At 56.6% G+C, this 20,024-nt stretch overlaps 1 protein-coding gene across 2 annotated transcripts; it reads right to left on the bottom strand.

The window, feature by feature from the left end:
- Positions 1-64: 64 nt before the first annotated feature.
- CERS1 (ceramide synthase 1) lies at positions 65-17,851 on the bottom strand. Of its 2 annotated transcripts, none has more exons than XM_054013722.1 (7): positions 17,582-17,851; positions 5,975-6,134; positions 5,323-5,503; positions 4,749-4,910; positions 3,706-3,853; positions 2,354-2,499; positions 65-1,494 (listed from the first exon to the last, which is right to left on the bottom strand). In XM_054013722.1, exons 1-7 carry the CDS (start codon positions 17,801-17,803, stop codon positions 1,452-1,454), a joined length of 1,062 nt encoding a protein of 353 aa, XP_053869697.1. In that variant the 5' UTR covers positions 17,804-17,851; the 3' UTR covers positions 65-1,451. The 2 variants fall into 2 exon arrangements, with proteins under 2 accessions (XP_053869697.1, XP_053869698.1); XM_054013723.1 differs by having other exon boundaries at positions 2,354-2,475.
- Positions 17,852-20,024: the final 2,173 nt, after the last annotated feature.

Genomic DNA, 20,024 nt, shown 5'->3' with positions numbered 1-20,024 from the left:
ACGTTACCGAATTTACCGCGCCTGCATGCAAAACCCAGTCTGACAGTCAGGGAACAAACGCAGCCAGTGGGTGGGATGTTTAATGTCCTGTCCTCGCTAGTTCGGCTGGCTGGGGGGACCCAGCCAGAATTGGGGGATTTCTAACAACCTGGCTCACGGTTTCATGTTACCTCCCAGTCTCTGATGTTTTCCAGGGAGTCTCTTTGTGGCTTATGCAGCGCTATCTGGGGTCTGCATCTAAGCGAGGGGACCAGAAAAAACAACCAGCCTCTCACCCCTGCCCGTTTGGATTAACCCTCTGCAGGCCGGCTGCACGTCCCTTCAGTGGCCTATTGTCCCCCTGGCTTGGAGTTAGGGCCCTCAGAGAGGAGCAGGCAGCAAGCCATCAGCCGACACTGCAGGAGTATTGCAATGGGATGAGTCCAGATCCAGGGGGAGGGATGGGGGCAAAATTCCACAGGGTTTCTTCCCCACTGAGCAGAAATGTTCACAGCTCAGCCCAGCCCAGCCTGCAGGAAATGCAAAGCTCAGAACTCGCACTGCCTGGGAACCCGAGTCAGTCGGGACGTTAGCGAGTCCTTTGGTTTAGGCAGAGAAGGTTTCTCAGGCCAGGGGATTCATCAAGGCAGGAGACCTAGAGGGAGCAGCTGTCCCTTCTCTCTCTGATCCCTGGCACTGGCCTCCTAAGGGACGAAAGGAGCAGCAGTACTGAGGGCAGGCCTGTCTGACCAGCCTGAGAAGGCTGCTGGGAGAATCCTCTAGGCTCTGGCCGGGGGGGGGTCCAGGCAGGGGCCTGTGAAGTAACCCCTGGATGCGCTTACAGCAGCTCCCTGTAGTACACTGACCCCTACTGGACAGCAGGGCTCATAGCAGCACAACACGTCTCCCAAGCGGTATGTCACCATTCCCTGTTTGCAAGCTACAGCAGAGCTGGCTCTGGGCCCCCCATGCTTGGGACGCTGGTGCCAAAGGGGCGGGGGTGTTTGCCTCCCTGCTTTGAGCCCCTCACCAGCTGCACGGCCTCAGCCAGTGCTCCAGAGACAAGAGCTGCCTGGGATCCCACAACTTGCCAGGTCTGGGGAAACCACAGAGGGGGAGGATGGCGAAGGGGTGGGGTTGGCACAGGGGATCCCAGGTAACCGAAAGCAAGTTCCATATCTGACCTGGACCCTGCTAGGAAACCCCCCTCCCCACCCCCCCATCTCAGCCGACCCGTCCAGCAGTCTGCAGGGTGCCCAGCACAAACTGGCTCCAGAAACCACGTCAGCATCAAGTGAAACCTGGCCAGAGCCAAGCCGAGAGGAGTGGACTGTTTCTGTCGGCTGCCAGCTGCTCCCCAGCTCCAGGCGGGGGTGGGGTAGGATCTTGCACTCCTTCTCCACGGGGCTCTCTCCTTCGCTGGGTTCATGGAGGGCCTCGGGTCAGTCCCCAGCGGCTGCCCAGCAGTTCCATTATAACCGTTTGTCTTTTATCAGCCCGTTCTTCAGGTGGTTCCTGTGAAAGAGACCACGGCAGAAAATGAGGCCCCTTTATTTGGACCAGCCCCTCCCCCTGGCCATCACTTGCCCCTCCCCGGGGTCACCCCTCAGCTCAGACCCACATGTCCCTCCAATCCCCATAGACCCAACCTCAATCCCATGTGATGGGTGCACACAGCAGGTTTGAGGGCGACCCAGGGAATGCAGTGGGGGGTCAGCACGTCCGGCCGTCATAGACTAGACTATCAGGGATGGAAGGGACCTCAGGAGGTCATCTAGTCCAACCCTCTGCTCAAAGCAGGACCAATCTCCAGACAGATTTTTTTTTACCCCAGTTCCCTAAATGTCCCCCTCAAGGATTGAACTCACAACCCTGAGTTTAGCAGGCCAATGCTCAAACCACTGAGCGATCCCTCCCTCCCATGTCCGGCATGCCACCTCCTGCCAGACTGGACGAGACTCTCAGCCCATTCCCCAATGCCAGATGCAAGGGGAACCCCCCCTACAATGCAGCAGGGCCAGGCAGGAGGGATGGAGAGAGGTGTATGGGAAGGGACAGAGGGATGGACAGATAGACAGGCAGGCAGACGGATGATTCCTTCCTGACTCCACCAGCAACCAGTTTATGGCCTGTAGCCAGGGATCCAGCCCCTGTGCTCTTACCTGGCACAGCCTCACCCCCCTGCGGCCCCATCACTGACCCCCTGGCATGTGGAGACGTGTCTCTCGTACAGGCCCTGTTGTTCCCAGGACTCCGGGACGTTTATCCATAGCGAACATTTCCCTCACCCACCCGCAGCATTCCCAGCCTCCTTTACTGCTGTGTCCCTGCCCCCTCTCCCCACTGGGGGGCGCTGGGCCTGCTCCCTGCTCACCCTTCTTTCCAGGATTTGGGGAGCTGGAGTTCACCCGCTTTCTGGGGCCCTGTGGTTTTCTTGCTCTCCTCCACGTCGTATTCACGCACGTCATTCACCTCCTGCATCTGCCCCGTCAGCACCTTGGCCACAAACAGGACGATGTACTGGGGGGGACAGGAACCAGGCAATGATCCCACTGGCCACAGTCCCCGCTCAGTCCCCCCCCCACCCCCCAGCCCAAACACACTCACCCACTAACTAGGGCAAACTTCTGCCCTGGGGGCCGCCCCGCTAGTCCCGGGGAGGCTGGTCTGAGAGCAGCGACTCCCTGGGCCGGTGGGCTCCTGGAATGAGCACGCCAGGCTGGGAGCCGGGTGCCTGGCGCTGCGGGGGAGCAGCAGTGCTGCCTCGCCCCAAGGGGGGAGCGGGATCCTGGGGGGCACGCAAGGAGATTCCAGCAGCAGATGAAGGGAGCCCAGAAAGACCCCTCCCACTCCCACGCTGGAGATCCACCGCTGAGACCGGGGCTAGGATCAATGGACACCCCCCCTCCCATACACACACAAGGTAATAGGTGGGGCGGGGGCACAGCTCCAAACAAACCGAGCTGGGTTGAAGAGCTCTCCGAGTACAAATTACCCATCATGCCCCTGCTGCAGCCCCACCCCCAAATTTATTTGCCCAGCACAAGGGCAGGAGACTTCTATCCCTCTGGACTCCACAAACCCATAGCCTTAGTCATGACATCTGCCAGTCCCGGTGAGGGGGGGCAGCTCAGAGCTTAGCGAAGGCAGGATCCAGCCTAGAGGCCACCTGACCGCACGAGCTGCAGCCGTGCAGGGGGATTCCCTCCCCAATTCCCCAGCGGCTGGGAGGAGCTGTGGGACCCTCGGCCACAGGGAGGCTGGAGGGAAGCAGGCAGCAGCCACGCAGTAAGGACTGGACAGAGACGCACAGCCCCTTGCCCAGGCCTGAGTCCTGATTCTCCCCCCGCCAGTCCCAGCTCTGCCTTGCGGGCTCTGGGGACGCCTGGCTGATGTGACCCCTTTGGGAGATGGCTGCCCACCCGTCCCTCCCCCTCCCCTGCACTGACAGCCTCTCTCCACAGTTCCCATCTGTCCTGGAGCCCCAGGAAATGCCCCAGGGCTGGGCTCCTTCCTGCTGTTAGCGCTCACTCTCTGGTCCATCAGCAGGCCAGATGGTGGGAATTCCAGCAGGGAGGAGGCTGGGGGGTGGGGTAGCATCACCTTGTGCGTCCATCCCACCCCCTCCCCCACACAACCATCCATGCCCCAGGGGCTCCAGCTCTGTCTCTCTCCAGCTCCCCAGCGGCAGGGTCTGTGCGGGGGCCCTGAGCCGCCCCTACTCACCAGGAACCAGTAGACGTTCATGAGGGCGAGGGCGAAGAGCAGGGCGTTGAAGAAGAAGTAGAAGGGGATGTTGGGCACAGACTGCAGGCTGGTGTGGCAGGTGGCGTAGAGCACTTTGAGGGGGAACCAGTAGAGGCGGAACCAGAACCTGCCAGGACAGACACGGGAGCGGGGGGGGGGTTGAGTGGCATTGAGGGGAGCCCCCCGGAGAGGGGCCCGGGGATGAGCAGCACCCCCTTCCCCCCCCGCCCAGCATTTCCAGGCAACATGGTCAAGCCCCTTCCCCCATGTCTGGCTGTCTTGCGGCAGGAGAGCTGGATTTCATGAAGTCACTGAGGGGCTTCCCACCTGTCGCCGGCAGGCGCGGCTCAGACCCTGAGGGTGGCTGCTAAGCGGGATTACGCTGAGCCCAAGCGTCCCGGGAGGACAGTAGAGAGACTGTCCTGGGACAGAGGGGAAGATCTGCAAACTGCTGCTACAAGCCCATCAGTGGCACATCTGCCCCCCCCTGCCGCCCCCCCACTCCTTGGGTCTATGGCCAGACAGTGTGTCCCTCTCCTTCTGCCCCTGCATGGCTGTGCCAGGGGGCAGAGGGAGAAAAGAGGCTGGGGGAGGAGGTGCTGGGGGGAAGTACTTGAGCCAGGAGCTGGTCCCTGGCTTCCAACCAAGGTTTTCATGCTGTCTGGGTGTGGCCCAAGAGGGGCTGTGACGGGAGCATGACCCTGTCTCCCCCTCTTCCCCTCCTTGAATCCGAGCTGCTCTCACTGCCAGAGCTGGATTGTGAAGGGGCCTGGACCCAGCTCCTCCTTCCGCCTGCCCTGGTGTGGCCATACTCTGTGTGCCTGATGTCATCAGCATCTCCGTGGCCACCCACCGTGACGTCACAAAGCAGGATGCCCAGCCCAGCAGGCAGCAGGAGGGACCCCCCAGCCCACCCAGCTCACAGCATGGCTGTGTCCCCCCAGGCGACGAGGCCTGGCGGCACTGGTGGGGCTTGGGTGACGGGGGGGTGGAGCGGGGCAGGGGCAGGGGCAGGAACTCACCAGCTGATGCTGAAGGTGAGGCAGCCGAGGTCGGAGATGACGTCGTTGAGCCGGTGATAGATCCCGCCCCGGTGCTTGAAGTAGACGTTGAGCTTGGTGAACTCCAGCTGCACGTCGCTGATGTCGTGCAGGAAGAGCACGAGAATCCCCACGTTATGGAACCTGCGGGGAGAAGGGACCGTGTGTGCGTTGGTGAGCAGGGCTGTGCACATCAGGTCACGGGGAGGCGGTGGGCTCTATGCCCAGGCCAGACTGTATCGGAGCTGCAGGCTCCATGCGATGCAGACCGACAGTGCTGGATGGCCTGGCACTGGGTGGACCATATTAGAGCTGGGGGCGGGGGTCGCAGCATGGGGCCGATTGGAGCACTGTGGGGCAGCTCAGAGCAAGGGACAAGCTCCGAGTCCCTCTGATGGAGCCCAGAGGCAGTGCGAGCCATAGCTGGGTGTGGAACGGCTGCTGCATTTCCCAGTGGCTGCCCAGCCCTGGGGCCCCACAGATCCGAGTGTGCCCTGTGCAGAGGGCAGTGGGATGCGGCCGGATGGGCTGGGGGTCGGGGGGGGGGGGGGCTCACCTGAACGCGTAGGAGAAGACGATGAGCGTCAGCGTCACCACGTGGTGGATGAGCATGACTACGGAGTCCCTGCGCCAGGCGTCCATGTATACGGTGGCATAGATGGAGTGCCCGTAGAAGCTGCCCTGCAGCAAGTAGGCGATGCCAATGTCGGTGGGTACATCCATACCCTTCTCCCAACCTAGGAGCAGCACGGAGATCCCTGCATGAGCCCTGCACAGACACCTCCCCCCGCAGCCAGCCGCCGGAGCACTGCCCAGGGGAGCAGGGCCCCACTGGCTAGGCCAACACCCACTCACGGACAGTTCCTGAGCTCACATGTCATTGGCATCACAAGGAAGGTGATTTGGGGAGCTTAATCTAGGGATTCCCCCTTGACATCGGCCCCTTTGTTTGACCCTTGAAGACGCTGATCCCTTAAGAACATAAGAACGGCCAGGCTGGGTCAGAGCAAAGGTCCATCTGGCCCAGTATCCTGTCTACCGACAGTGGCCAGTGCCAGGTGCCCCAGAGGGAATGAACAGGACAGGGAATCATCATGTGATCCATCCCCCGTCGCCCCTTCCCAGCTGCTAGCAAACCGAGGCCAGGGACACCACCCCTGCCTTCTGGGCATTAGCATCTGAGCTTCTTCTCTGTGGCGCTCACGTACCGTAAAAGACGGAGGGCGGGTCGTGGAAGAAGGGGTACTCGGTGAAGAAGAGCAGGTAGGCGCCATATGACCAGGACAGCGTGTAGAACAGCAGCTTCCAGGCGCTCTCGGGCATCTTGGCAGCATCCTTTGGCTGCAGGTTACACCACTCCCCGAACGGCTGCAGGGAGAGAGGGGACATGGGGCAGGGTTCAGGGAGGGGGACAGCAGCACCCCCGGATGGTGCCTCAGCTCTGGGAGATTCACTGCAACTCCCCGCAGCCCTCTGCACACCCAGACCTGGCTCCAGAGGTCTCCATGCCCAGGGCACAAGGGGACCACATGTTTATAACTCAGCAAAACGTCCTTGAGGGCAGCTCCTTGGCTGGGCCTCATCCCCCCTGAACTCCGGCCACAGGACAGATCCAGACTTGCACTGAGATGCCCTGTGCCGCTGAGCTCAGGAGTTTGGGGTTCCCCCCGTGCACAGTGGGAGCTAGCGACACTAACAGCTCACAGGAGAGGGACACAACCGTGGACCAGAGACGGGAATTTCAGCTAGACTGCCCCAAACACCGTGGTGTCGATCACTCAGATGCCTAATGAACGTGTGGGCAAAAGGATGTCTTTGTGCAATATTCATGCCCCCTGCAGCCGCAGTGAAAGTGCGACACCGCCAGGAGGTCTCCCCACCAAACCAGACTTCACCATCCTGGAACTTCTCTGGCAACAAACAGGTGGGAAGAACATTTGTAAAGTATCTTCCCACCCCTGCTCTCCATCAGAAAGGAGCGAAAACAGGGATCAGAACCTGACTTAACCCGCCCAAACTTTTCAGGCTCCTTCCACTGCTCCAGGAGGGTGGGAGGGGAGCCCCGGCAGGCGGCCAGAGCAGGAGAAAAGAAAGCTCAGGTTTCCATCCAGCTCAGACTCGGCCACAGCTGTCAACACTGAGCAGTGGAGAAAGCAAAGGCCAAAGGCACGCTGTCTCCACATGCCCATCAGGGTCACTCCCCGGGGAGCAGGGCTGGCCCCAGCCAGCCTTCTGCAACCAGAGAGGGAATTCAAAACGAATAAATCCAGAGCCCTGTCTGCACTAAGAAACCCCAGGGGTGCCCTGTGAATGGGCTTCTGCCAGCGTGTGCCCCCTCCCTCTAAAAGAACCTTCACATCTGATAGGGGCCTGGGCCAAATGGAAAATCCCGGAGTCGCAGACCCCGTCACTCCTGCGAGAAGTGGGAGCGAGGGCGTGTCTGGGGCAGTGAGTGCCGGGGGAGCGGACAGCTAGGGGGTGTCTGGCTCGGTTACTCCCCGACACATGGATAATGCACCAAGGCCCCGTGCTGTGCTGAGTGTGCCGCGGAGGAACACCGGATGAGCCCCAGAGGAAAATAAAATGCCTGCAAAGTAACCGTACCCTTCCCCGGATCAGCAATTTCCAGAGCCGGCTGCTTGGCTCCCATTGGCTCCTTGAAGGCTATATTAAGACCCCAGCTGTTCAGTGGAGGTGGCTGGCCCAGCCATAGCTCCTCTCTGTGCATGACGGGGGCAGAGAGATTCATGCAAAAGGCTCCCTTCCAAAGCGGCCCATCCTGCCTAGTACGGACGGCTGACGAGTTCCCAGCACCAGTTGCTCCCGGGGTGGAAGCACCAGCTTTGCAACGCCCAAGTCCAGAGAATGCCCTGAAACTGGCAAGATCCCGCACCCCCCCAGCCATGGCGTCTGTGCCTCCATCAGCCCCTGCCCACCCCCAGATCCTGCATGCGGGGCAGGGCCGCCCCACTCAAAGCACCACACTGCAGCAGGGGGAGAGGCTGCACTAAGGGAGGGTGAAGAATGCACAGGCAGGGAGTCCCAGCCCCTGGAAGCCAGGAATTATTTGTGGCTCTATAAAATGCAGCCCAGAAAGGAGCTCAAATAAGCCCCATTTGGAGACAGCTCAGCTCCCGGGCTGCTCCTGGGCAGGCCCCATGTGCCCATGGAGCAGGGACTGAGAGCCTAGTTCCTTCCTTTGGCTGGCGCACCGATTATCATGGTAGTGGTTCAGGAGATCCGGGCTGCCTCCCGGCGTGACCTTGCCTCTCTTTGCCTCAGTTTCCCCTATCGGTACAAGCAGACAGTGGTGCTGTCCTACCTCCCAGAGGGACTACAGACAAACCCATCAAAGGCTGAGGCGTTCAGACGCTATGGAGCCGGGTAAGGAGGCAGAGAGAGAACCGGCTCTGAGCTCTCAGCAGAAAGAGGCTGTCGCCACATCAGGAAGGTAGGGTGGAATCGCCACCTACAGCCAAGGAGGAAATCCACCCTCCCGAGCAGGAGCTGTTCCTCTCCCTTCTCTTTCCAGTGAAAACTCCCACGCTTTTTGCATGGCTAACGCTGACCCTGAACTGAGCACCCCAGACCGAGAGCTGCCCATGCGGTCTCTCCCCTCTAGACAAAGCCCTCTGTGAAATCACAGGCAGCAGCTGGCCTTGGGGTGAGCCGCGGAGCAGAATGAGGGTGGGAGACAGCAGAACAGGGAGAGCCTACACAGAAGGGCTGGAGGAGGCCAGGAGAAGGAGGGGTAAAATTACTGCCTCTGAATAATACATGCTGGGGAGCTGGTCGCAGGGGCAGTCCCGGCTCTGTCTGCCCACAGCCCAGACGGGTATGCTGAGGCCACCCACGCAGATGTGCATCAGCAGGTCCTGCACGCAGCCAGCCATCCCATGAATGATTAAGCAGGAGCCAGGCGGGCACCAATTACTTCTTCTCTTCATTCTGGGGTGGGGCGCATGCGGGGGTGGGGGGCACCCTCTTTGCCATCAGCCAGCTGCTGTTGCCATAGCAACGACAGAGCGATGCCCGTGTTGCTAGGAGCAACCGGTGCTGCAGCAGGAACAATGCATTGCTGGCTCTGGCTGAAAGAGCCCCAGGTTCTGGTGAGTGATGTAATGTGGCTGCATTTAAAGGGCCAGTGCTGTGGTGAAGCTGGACACAAGATTATGGCTTGGGAACCTCCTCATTGCTCCCCCTCCAAACAGAAAACAGGGGTGGGGCGGGTGGGTAGATTCATAGATTCTAGGACTGGAAGGGACCTCGAGAGGTCATCGAGTCCAGTCCCCTGCCCGCATGGCAGGACCAAATACTGTCTAGACCATCCCTGATAGACATTTATCTAACCTACTCTTAAATATCTCCAGAGACGGAGATTCCACAACCTCCCTAGGCAATTTGTTCCAGTGTTTAACCACCCTGACAGTTAGGAACTTTTTCCTAATGTCCAACCTAGACCTCCCTTGCTGCAGTTTAAACCCATTGCTTCTTGTTCTATCCTTAGAGGCTAAGGTGAACAAGTTTTCTCCCTCCTCCTTATGACACCCTTTTAGATACCTGAAAACTGCTATCATGTCCCCTCTCAGTCTTCTCTTTTCCAAACTAAACAAACCCAGTTCTTTCAGCCTTCCTTCATAGGTCATGTTCTCAAGACCTTTAATCATTCTTGTTGCTCTTCTCTGGACCCTTTCCAATTTCTCCACGTCTTTCTTGAAATGCGGTGCCCAGAACTGGACACAATACTCCAGCTGAGGCCTAACCAGAGCAGAGTAGAGCGGAAGAATGACTTCTCGTGTCTTGCTCACAACACACCTGTTAATACATCCCAGAATCATGTTTGCTTTTTTTGCAACAGCATCACACTGTTTGATTCATATTTAGCTTGTGGTCCACTATAACCCCTAGATCCCTTTCTGCCGTACTCCTTCCTAGACAGTCTCTTCCCATTCTGTATGTGTGAAACTGATTTTTTTCTTCCTAAGTGGAGCACTTTGCATTTGTCTTTGTTAAACTTCATCCTGTTTTTAACTCAGACCATTTCTCCAATTTGTCCAGATCATTTTGAATATGACCCTGTCCTCCAAAGCAGTTGCAATCCCTCCCAGTTTGGTATCATCCGCAAACTTAATAAGCGTACTTTCTATGCCAATATCTAAGTCGTTGATGAAGATATTGAACAGAGCCGGTCCCAAAACAGACCCCTGCGATACCCCACTTGTTATACCTTTCCAGCAGGATTGGGACCATTAATAACAACTCTCTGAGTACGGTTATCCAGCCAGTTATGCACCCACCTTATAGTAGCCCCATCTAAATAAAACTGTCTTCTGGTATAAACTGTCTTCTCCAGCATTTCCCCCCGGTGCAGGCTCCTGGCTCCAGGAACACACCTTACTCCATACGCTGCACAGTACCAAGCCCAGATAACCCAGCAACCCCGGGAACCGGAAAGTGAAAACAAATAGAAACATGAAACTGATCAAGAAGACTCCACTGAGGCCTCAGAAACTTCCATGGTGAAAAGGAAATTAAAAAATCCCTCTCGCTCTTGTAATCGTCTCCAGGGCTAGAAGGATGGAATTTGACCGTATCCCTTCAAATCCGCCATGGAAGAAACGTAGGAAGAGGCAGCCCGCAGGTCCCCCCGGCCCCGTGACCAGTGTTCAGTGATGGGTTAGGAATCGAGGCTTGCTAATGAAGGAGAATCACACTGCAAGTCCCAGCCGTGCCCAAAGAGGTCTCCAGAGGAATGAAAGGGCCCGGAGTGCCCTCGGGTCCTGAGAGCTGGCAGCTTGCGGTGGATTTTGCTTTGCCCGCGGTAGAAGATACTGATCAGCCATCAGAAAAACAGATTTCCATTGGAAGCCCGGGCTTTGGCTCCCTCACACAGCTCTATCACAGCTCCCTTATTACTTTCAGGCCTGGCCTTCCCCACTGCCGCCCCTCAATCCCAAGCTACAGCGCCCCTGCCTGGGCACCCCCCCAAGCGCCACTGGACCCCAGGATCCTCGCTCATCTCACGCCGCAGGACCATGGCTGGAGTTCTGCGGCCCACTGGAGTGGTTTCCTCTCTGGTGCAGGTCACATAGGCTCAGTGGAATGAAAATGAAACCCGACTGCACCCCGCTTTTACCCAGAGGAATGGGTCCCCAAAGCCTGCAGAACCAAGGATAATGCCCGTTGAACCAGCCGCCCCACTATCTAAGGCAATCGCTAACCATCTAAGGAGGGGTGTAGTCTGAGCACAGGCCTGGGGACCTCCAACACTGTCCTCCTGCTCTTGACACCAACCCTATCTATGGGCTTAGGCAAGTCACTGAGCTGCTCTGTGCCTCGGTTTCCCCACCTGGAAAACAGGGATACCGTTCACCTGCCTCCTCAGGGTGCTGTGAAGGCTTTGGAAAACACAGTGAGAAATATCAGGACAGTTCCCATAAATCATTAAAAGCCATTTCCTCTTCGCTCGAGCGCCTGCACCCAGTAGAGACCAGCCTTTGGAGCGGGCACCCTCGGGAGCCTCTTGATCCCTGTGGGGGCTGATTAGCCTCCTGAGCAGCGCGGTTCAGCTCCTGAACGCTGACACACAGCACATGAAACCCAGCCCCCGCCCTGGAACCCAAGGAAAATGGCTCCATTCTCTTCCACAAGAAATGGCCCATTGTGGCGTCACAGGCCTGCCAGCAGTGGCTAGGGCACACGAGCGAGAGGGCACCACTGTCAGGGCACAGGAGAGCTACTCTCTGCACCCCGAGAGGGACGAGGCGCAGGTCACACTCACTGGCACTGCAGGAAGGAAGCACTCCAGGCTGCTCATGGCTCCCAAGGCAATTCTTACCGGAGGGTCGGCCTGCTGGTTTGTTGCGAGTGGCCCTGCCACCTCCCGAGGCATTCACGCCAGCCAGGAGGAAAGCAGGGCTGGGAACTCACTCCGGTGAATGTTTTGGGTCCTGGGGAGAATCTGGCTCTTCGAGGCACAAAACACTTCACTAGAAAAGCCAGCCGAGCGGGGAGCCTGAAGAAGCGAATGCTGCACCCCAGCCTAGGTGGCCAGCATCCATTCACGGCCCCAAAGGAGATGTTCACGTTGCAGCGCTCTGCAAATTGAGAACCACCCAGGGGTCAACCAGCTGTGTCTAGCCATGAGGTGGAAGGTGTGTAGCAGCTGCAGAGAAATGCCAGGCAGCAATTTAGGACAGGCAACGGAGAATATCTGACAAACTTCACAAGGTGCAGTGGGCGAGGCAGGGTCAGGTGTTCATGTTGGATTTTGGCCAGGACCCAGGGGTCAACACTTCTCATTCATGTGAAAAACACCACGGGGCCTTTAATAGCCCTAAGTGGTTGGAACCTAAGGTTTTGATCTCATCTGAGAGACGGCAGCTCCGTGCCCCCTGAAAGAGAGTGGGAACAGAAGGAGAGCGTGCGGGTCCACCCTTTCCATGGGTCTATCTAGGTCAGGGGTTCTCAAACTGGGGGTCAGGACCCCTCAGGGAATCGCGAGGTTATTACGGGGGGGTCACGAGCTGTCAGCCTCCACCCCAAACCCCACTTTGCCTCCAGCATTTATAACGGTGTTAAATATATAAACAAGTGTTTTTAATTGATAAGGGGGGGTCGCAGTCAGAGGCTTGAGGTGTGAAAGGGGTCACCAGGACAAACGTTTGAGAACCCCTGATCTAGGTTCTGCACTGATCCTAGCACCAGAATACAAGAGTCTCTCAATCCCATCTTCAAGCTTTCTCTCCAGCCTGGGATTGTCACACGCCTTCTCTGGTAACGTGCCCCAGACACCTACTACTTTTAGCCTGGACCAGTTCTCTCATAGGCTGTTCCCTGCATTTTGGAGCACAGCAGCTCGTTTTCCACCTTCACCACTGGGGGGCTGGTTCATTAAAAAGCACCACTCGAGTGCTCCTTCTTTCTATGTCACCCTGGTGCCAGCACCCGGCGCACGACTGGCCACAAAGCCAACAGTATCTGCCAAAAGCAGCCAGAAACGAGTTTCTTGGTGCAAGCTCAGTGTCTGTCTAGGCCTGCCCTCCCTCCCTTGACCTGGATCGTGCCTGGTGCATCATGCAAAGCGCAAGGGCCCAGTTCTGCCCTCGGTTACATTCATGCAACGTCAGCGCACAGCCCCTGGGCCTGCTTGAAAGAGGAGCACCTAGCACCGGCCTGATGGGCTATCAGGCACCGTGTCCTGTGCCCTCCTCAAGGCAGGGCCCCCTTGTCCTGTGCTGGGTACAGAGAACCCCATGACGGACACAGCCCTGGCTTCCCATTGGGCTATTAAATTGTCACTTAGTGCAGCACCGGCTGATGCTTTGTTCAACTCCTCCAGGCCATCGGCAGCAGCTGCTCCCTCAGGACAGCTTGCTCCTCACCAGGGACAGCAGCCTTCCACAGACCAGCTGAGTGAGGGCCACCAAAGAGACTGTATGGGGGAGGGGGCAGAGAGGAGGCCTAGGCCTGGCCATCTCACAAGCCCCGCTTGTGGTCAGACACATCCAGGAGACGCTCAGGTTTGAACGCTCAGCAGCCAGGCCCTGCCACTGCCACTAAGGGAGGACAAAGATTCCTTCCATTTCCTAGAGGAGAGGCAGAAGGCTACAGAAACCCCACACCAGACAAGAAATACATTTCCTCTCCCGCTTTCTCATGGGCGCCCCGCAGGCCGACCCCTCCCAAACCAATCCGGGCTAGAAGGGCCCTCGAGAGGTCGTCTAGTCCAGTCCCCTGCACTGAGCCAGGACTAAGTGTTCTCTAGACCGTCCCTGACAGCTGTTGCCTAATGATGGAGATTCCACAACCTCCCGAGCTCATTTGTTCCAGTGTTTAACCACCCTGACAGGGAGGAAGTTTTTCCTAATGTCCAACCTAAAGCGCCCTTGCTGCAATTTAAGGCCACTGCTTCTTGTCCTATCCTCAGAGGTTATCGAGAACAATTTATCACCCTCCTCTTTATAACAACTTTTTACATACTTGCAGACTGTTATCAGAGCCCCCCTCAATCTTCCCTTCTCCAGACTGAACAAACCCAATTTTTTCAATCTTTCTAGCCCTTTAATCATTTTTGTTGCTCTCCTCTGGACTTTCTCTAATTTGTCCATGTCGTTCCTGAAGCTTGGTGTCTGGAACTGGACACAATACTCGCATTGAGGCCTTATCAGTGCTGAGTAGAACAGAAGAATTACTTCTTGTGTCTTGCTTACAACATTCCTGGTAATACGTCTCAGAACGATGTTTGCTTTTTTGAAACAATATTACATTGTTGACTCATATTTAGCTTGTGATCCACTATAATTCCCAGATCCTTTTCTGCCGTGCTCCTCCTTAGACAGTGTTTTCCGATTTTGTATTTGTGAAACTGATTACTCCTTCCTAAGTGCAGTACCTTGCATTTGTCCTTATTGAATTTCATTCTATTTCAGACCATTTCTCCAGTTGTCCAGTTCATTTTGAATTTAATCCAGTCCTTGCAACCCTTCACAACTTGCCATCATTCACAAACTTGTAAGTGTGCTCTCTGTGCCGTTATCCAAATAATTTATGAAGACACTGAACAGAACCAGATCTAGGACAGATCCCTATGGGACCCCACTTGATAGGCCCTTCCAGTTGGATTTTTAGCCATAGATAACTACTCTCTGAGTACAGTTTTCCAACCAGTTGTGCATGCACCTTATAACAAGTTTGTCTATTTTCCTAGTTTGCTCATGAGAAGGTCATGTGAGATGGTATCAAAAGCCTTACTAAAGTTGGGCTAGATGACCTCTACTGCTTCTTCCCCAGCCACAGGCTTGATAGCTTGGCAGAGAAGGATATGTTACTGGCTATGCTATGTTACTGGCGCCCTCTAAAGACATTGGGAACCTAGATTCTGCACTCCTTGCACATCTAAACGCCCAGTGAAAACAATGGGCACTCCAGATGATGCATGAGTAGGATCCACACGTAACAGGAAGAGGTGTGTTTCTTTAAGCAGCTTTTTTCAGAGATATCTGGTCACAGACAGAGCTAAATGAAGGTGCATTTTAAGCCACAATCTTTGTCCTCCTGCTAAGAAAGTGACTTCCTCTTTAGGTGCATAGCAGCTACAGGCCAAGTGCTGAGATCTATGACATATAATGATTAATGCTCAGTAAGGCGGCATTCTTGGGACACACAGAATTAATTGATTTCACAGGGATGAGCCTTTCAGTCTCTGAGAGAATGTTAAAGGATTAATTGCCAGAGATGTAGGATTTGAACACGAGCGGCAAAGAGGAACAACTGCACTTGGGTTCTACACTGGGCAGTGACTGTCTCTTGCATAGAAGGAGTTTACTCACAGCAGATGGAAGAGTCCCGACGACGACAGAGGAGGTGAAAGCCTCACCTCACCTGCTGTTGAATGACCCCTCCTCTGAACAGCCTCCACATCAGATATATGCCACAAGACGCAGCTCAATTCTCATTACAAATGGCAAAGCTCTTCTGGGAGAGCCAGCCCCTCCAATCTCCCCTTTAAATCTCCAGCACGTGAATCACGCCCAGGTGTTGGATGTTTTTATAAAGCCGTTTCCTCCCACTGACCCCACTCTCCCCCCCCCCACGGCACTGTTTGCCATCTCAGCCCCACATCAAACTCCGTGGCAGTATTTCAAGGCAAAGCAGCCCGATCCGGATGTAGCCATGAGAGCTGGCTCTCTGCTCATCCCTTCTCATGCTTTGGTGACAACAAGCGTGACCAAGGGATGGCACCCCATCGTCAGCACGAGCTGCCAATTACCCACGGAGCGCCAGCTAAGCTACAAAGCACAGCACTCCTGCTGCGCTTTTCACCCTCCGATCTCAAAGCACTTTACAAAGGGGAGGGGGCACTCAGTTTACAGAGGGGAAACTGAGGCACAATGACAGCTGCTCAGTGACTTGCTCAAGATCACACTGTGTGACAGTGTGGGGATTAAACTCCAGGAGTCCTGACTCCCAGCCAGTCCCCTACCCACTGGGGTATCCAGAGAGAGTCAGGTGCTGTGTGTAGGGTTGCCAATCCTCCAGGATTGTCCTGGAGCCCCCAGGAATGAAAGATGAATCTTTCATTAAAGATTATGTCAAGTGATAAAACCTCCAAGGATACGTCCAACCAAATTGGCAACCCTAGCTGCTCAACCCTGGCTCCGGGCAAACGGGGGCTGGAGGGAGAAGGGCGATAGAAAAGCAGCACAAGGCTACTGAAGTCCTACCTAACCCCTATTTTGAGCGCTTCAGGCCTTGTGCTAGTTCTTGGCACCAGGGCAAGCGTCGCTCTGTCACTCAATAGGGAGCAAGCAACTACACGACACGTGTGAATACACGTGTGAATGGCTCGGCAGAGCGTCCCATCAGGAAGGCCCTGTGCGAGGAGAGGTGCGGGGACGGGAGCCCAGAGCAGTTACTGGGCTGAGGATGGATCATGGTTATTAATAAAGTCCTGCTCCCTGCAGCCTGGGTCACCCCACAGCAAATGGCCTCTGGAGACGGCAAGTTCTCCGGGGGAGCCAACCCAGGCTGAAGTGTCCCAGAATGTGTCCGAGCCGTCTCCAGGCAGAACCACCTCCCTCCCAAACTCCCCCCAGCCCCTGGAAACTGTCTTGTCACCATCAGTACTGAGGAAAGGGTTTGGTTTGTGCCTCTGACGGCTCCGGATTGTCACATGACCCAGGACACAGCATCTTCCATCGCTTTTGCCTTGAAAGTCCCATCCAGGGTAGGGTCAATCCCAGCTCTGACATACACCAGGCACCCAGGGGCCGTCCCCCGGGCCAGGACCCATCGCTTGGGGAGAAGGGGCAGCTTTCATCTCATGACATTTGTTCAGTGCAATAAACCCAGAGCGACCCTTCTGCACAGGGGGTCGGGGCGTCCTCCCCCTTCCCCCATCTCCTTCTAGCCCGACCAGCAGCCCAGCACTTTGAACTAGGTCAGCCTGTGTTGCAGCTAAGCCTTGGGCCACAGGGAGGGGGGGGAAGCCGCACGGTGGTGACAGCCTGCAAGAGCCCAGCTCACTGCCCCCCCACCCCCCCAGAGCCAGGCCCTGCAGCCAGCCTGCCTGCCCCCCCCTTTGCAAGACCTAAATCTCATTACTTCACCCCAGACGTGCATTGGGGGGAGGAGAGTTAAGTAGCAAGATACAACACACGGGTTCTCCTTGCAATGTAGCCCTTCCCAACCTCAACCCTCCCCACCAGCCCCCCGCAGCGCACAATGCAGCCCCTCTCCCCCTTCCCTCCCCTCCCCTGCCCCCATGCAATATAGCCCCCTCTCCTCTCCCCTCCCCGCAGTGCGCCCCCTCCCCTGCCCTCCATGTAATGCAGCCCCTCTCCCCCTTCCCTCCCCAACCTCAACCCCCCCACCAGCCCCCCGCAGAGCACAATGCAGCCCCTCTCCCCCTTCCCTCCCCTCCCCTGCCCCCATGCAATATAGCCCCCTCTCCTCTCCCCGCAGTGCGCCCCCTCCCCTGCCCCCATATAATGCAGCCCCTCTCCCTCTTCCCTCCCCTGCCCCCATGCAATATAGCCCCCTCTCCTCTCCCCACAGTGCGCCCCCTCCCCTGCCCCCCATGTAATGCAACCCCTCTCCCCCTTCCCTCCCCTCCCCTGCCCCCATGCAATATAGCCCCTTCTCCCCTCCCCGCAAAGCAGCCCCCACACCCCGCAGTGCAGACTAGGGTGACCAGATGACCCGATTTTTGGATCTTTTTCTTATATAGGCTCCTATTACCCCCCACCGCCGTCCCGGTTTTTCACACTTGCTGTCCGGTCGAGCGCAGCCCCCGCCGTGCCGCTCGCACTGACCCGAAAGAGGCAGCCGGAGGCGGCCCTGCGTAGCCAGGTCCAGCCGATGGCACAGAGCACGCAGAGGAGGGTCTCGCTCCAGCCGAGCGACGCGTTCTCGGCCCAGGTCCGCCGGGAGAGCTCCCAGCCGCAGTCCGTGCAGCTCCGCACCGCCCCCGCCAGGCTCCGGTAGCCGCACTGCAGGAGCTGCCCGTAGCCGGGCATGGGCTCGGGCCGCGGCATCCCGGCGCCCCGCTCACAGGCTGCGCGATCGCCCCGGGAGCGGCGAGCGCCCGCGCTGCAGCCCGCTCGGCAGCCAGAGGTTGGCAGCTGCTGCCCGCAACGCGCAGGCTCCAGGCGGCGGCTGAAGATAGGGGGCAGCAGTGCGCGCTGGAGCAGGGGATGCGCCAGCCGCAGCCCGGTGCGACCCTCACCGGGGCCAAAGCTCCGGCCCTGCGCGCCTGGGGACGGGGAGCGGTGGGTCCGGAGGGGCGAGGCGAGCCCCCAGCAGCCTTTTTATCCCAAGTTAAAGGGGAAATTCCCCAGCCCCTAGGGACCAAGAGGGACAGACTGGACCTGCCCGCAGCCTAGCTGCTTAGAGAAAGCTGGGGCGGGGGTCCCCTTTGCAGTGCCAGGGGGAAGCTTTCCTGAATATCTCACTCTCACACAGGTGAAAAATCAGGCCCCTTTTTCAACTGGGAACCCACCAACCACCAGTCATTTGTGATGAGTTGGTCCAGATTCTGCAATCTACCCCTAGGGCCCCATTATCGCCCATAGGACAGCTTTATCCTCACCAGCCGTGGTACGGGTACCCCCGGGGTACACACGTCAGTACAAACCCAACTTTCATACAGACAGAATGAGAAGTCAGCAATCTGTCAGTAACAATGTGCTGCGACATTTGTATTTTTAAGGCTGATTTTGTAAGCAAGTAGTTTTTAAGTGGAGGTGAAACTTGGAGTATACAAGAGAGATCAGACTCCTGAAAGGTTGAGAACCACTACAATATCCTTCACCCAACTCCTCCCTTCCCAGCTAAACACAGCTGAGGGGAAAACCAGCTCTCTCCCCCCTTAGAATGCTACAGCAGCACTTCAGTGTAGACACTATTGGGGGGGGGGCGCGTTCTCCCATCCCTATAGTTAATCCACCTCCCATGAGAGGCAGGAGACTACGTCAACAAATTCTTCCATTGACCCAGCACTGTCTCCAGAAGGGCCAGATCATCTTAGCTACGCGGCTCGGGGGTGTGGTTTTTCACATCGCAGGGGACGTAGATGGCTTGTCCTAATTTTTCACTATAGACCAGCCCATAGTAGTTTCATGTTGACAGATTTCAGTTTTTCCCTTTCAGAACACGTTTAGCCCAGCTTGCCAATGGAGGAGAGAGGGCAGAGTCCTTGATCAAATATTAACTATTTAATACTTTTTGAATCAATACACACAACAGGAAGACTTCCCCTGAACTTTCCTCTGTCCACAAAGGATCTCAGCAGGAAGATAATCTGTGCAGAAGGAAGATGTACATTACCATGAGGTAGAACAGCCAAGTAGACAGCTTGGTGCAGAGAAACGCGGTTGGTTTACTCTGCCTTCCACACCTTTCCTGGAAAGCACATGAAATACAGCACGGCTGACGTGTCTAGCACAAGGTACAAGTCAGACCCGAGTGCAGAATAGCCCACAATGCTTTTGAAGATATGCAAACGTAACTTCCTCCTGCTTTAATTGTATCTGACTTGCAAGCTGACAAAGCCTTTGCTAAATACACCATTTCAAAGCCACTACCACAAATCAGCTTAGCACTCCCGCCAGCTGCCGAGGTGGTAGTCGACATACAAGATTGGAAAGTAAACCAACATCTGTAGTCATCAAATAACCACTCAAGAGACAGATGTTTCTGAGTTCCACTGGGAACAATATGAAGATAGAACCCTTAGCCCCCACATCCCGATTCTTCACTTACTTGCTCCCATCCCACAGAACCCCAGATGGCCAGTCAACGGGGCCATCTCCTGACATGAGAGGCTTCCCCCCATGAAATGAATGCGCTGCCTTTGCACGAACTTGGTCCCGAACAGAAGTGGCTCCCACGCTCTGGGATCCGGGTGGCCAGGCTGCCTTCACACACCTCTCTCAGGTAACAGCCGCTTGTTGAGCAGTCAGATCAGCGCCTGCTGCTCCCCATTATCCGACACGACAGCAACGTTTGAGCGAGAGCACAAAGCCCTTCTCGAGGCTGCAACTTGTATCTGATTAACAGATGCCGTGTTCGCTGCTGCTCCTCTAGGCAGCCGCTGTGGATACAGCAGCCATTCCACCGAACATGCACCCACCCTCCTTCAGGGCGTTAAGGGCTCAATCCCGTGCCGTTACACACGGCTTTAGGGTCAGTTTCTGCACCTGCAGTTGATTTCCCAGGATACGGGCATGAGACAGTGTGTCTCAGCGGGAGATCAAA

This window comes from Malaclemys terrapin, chromosome 24, assembly GCF_027887155.1.
Source record: "Malaclemys terrapin pileata isolate rMalTer1 chromosome 24, rMalTer1.hap1, whole genome shotgun sequence".
Lineage (NCBI taxonomy): Eukaryota > Metazoa > Chordata > Testudines > Emydidae > Malaclemys > Malaclemys terrapin.
Note: the sequence above shows the minus strand (reverse complement) of the source record. Positions and strands in the feature narration are given on the sequence as shown.

What these genes read in the sequence shown, in the direction of transcription:
- CERS1 (XM_054013722.1), bottom strand. Translation starts at nt 17,803, where the DNA reads ATGCCGCGGCCCGAGCCCATGCCCGGCTACGGGCAGCTCCTGCAGTGC. An exon ending in CCTCCGGCTGCCTCTTTCGG is followed by an intron (nt 6,135 to 17,581) that starts GTCAGTGCGAGC and finishes CTCTCCCTGCAG; the next exon opens with CCGTTCGGGGAGTGGTGTAA. An exon ending in TGAACGTCTACTGGTTCCTG is followed by an intron (nt 2,500 to 3,705) that starts GTGAGTAGGGGC and finishes TGTCCCCCCCAG; the next exon opens with TACATCGTCCTGTTTGTGGC.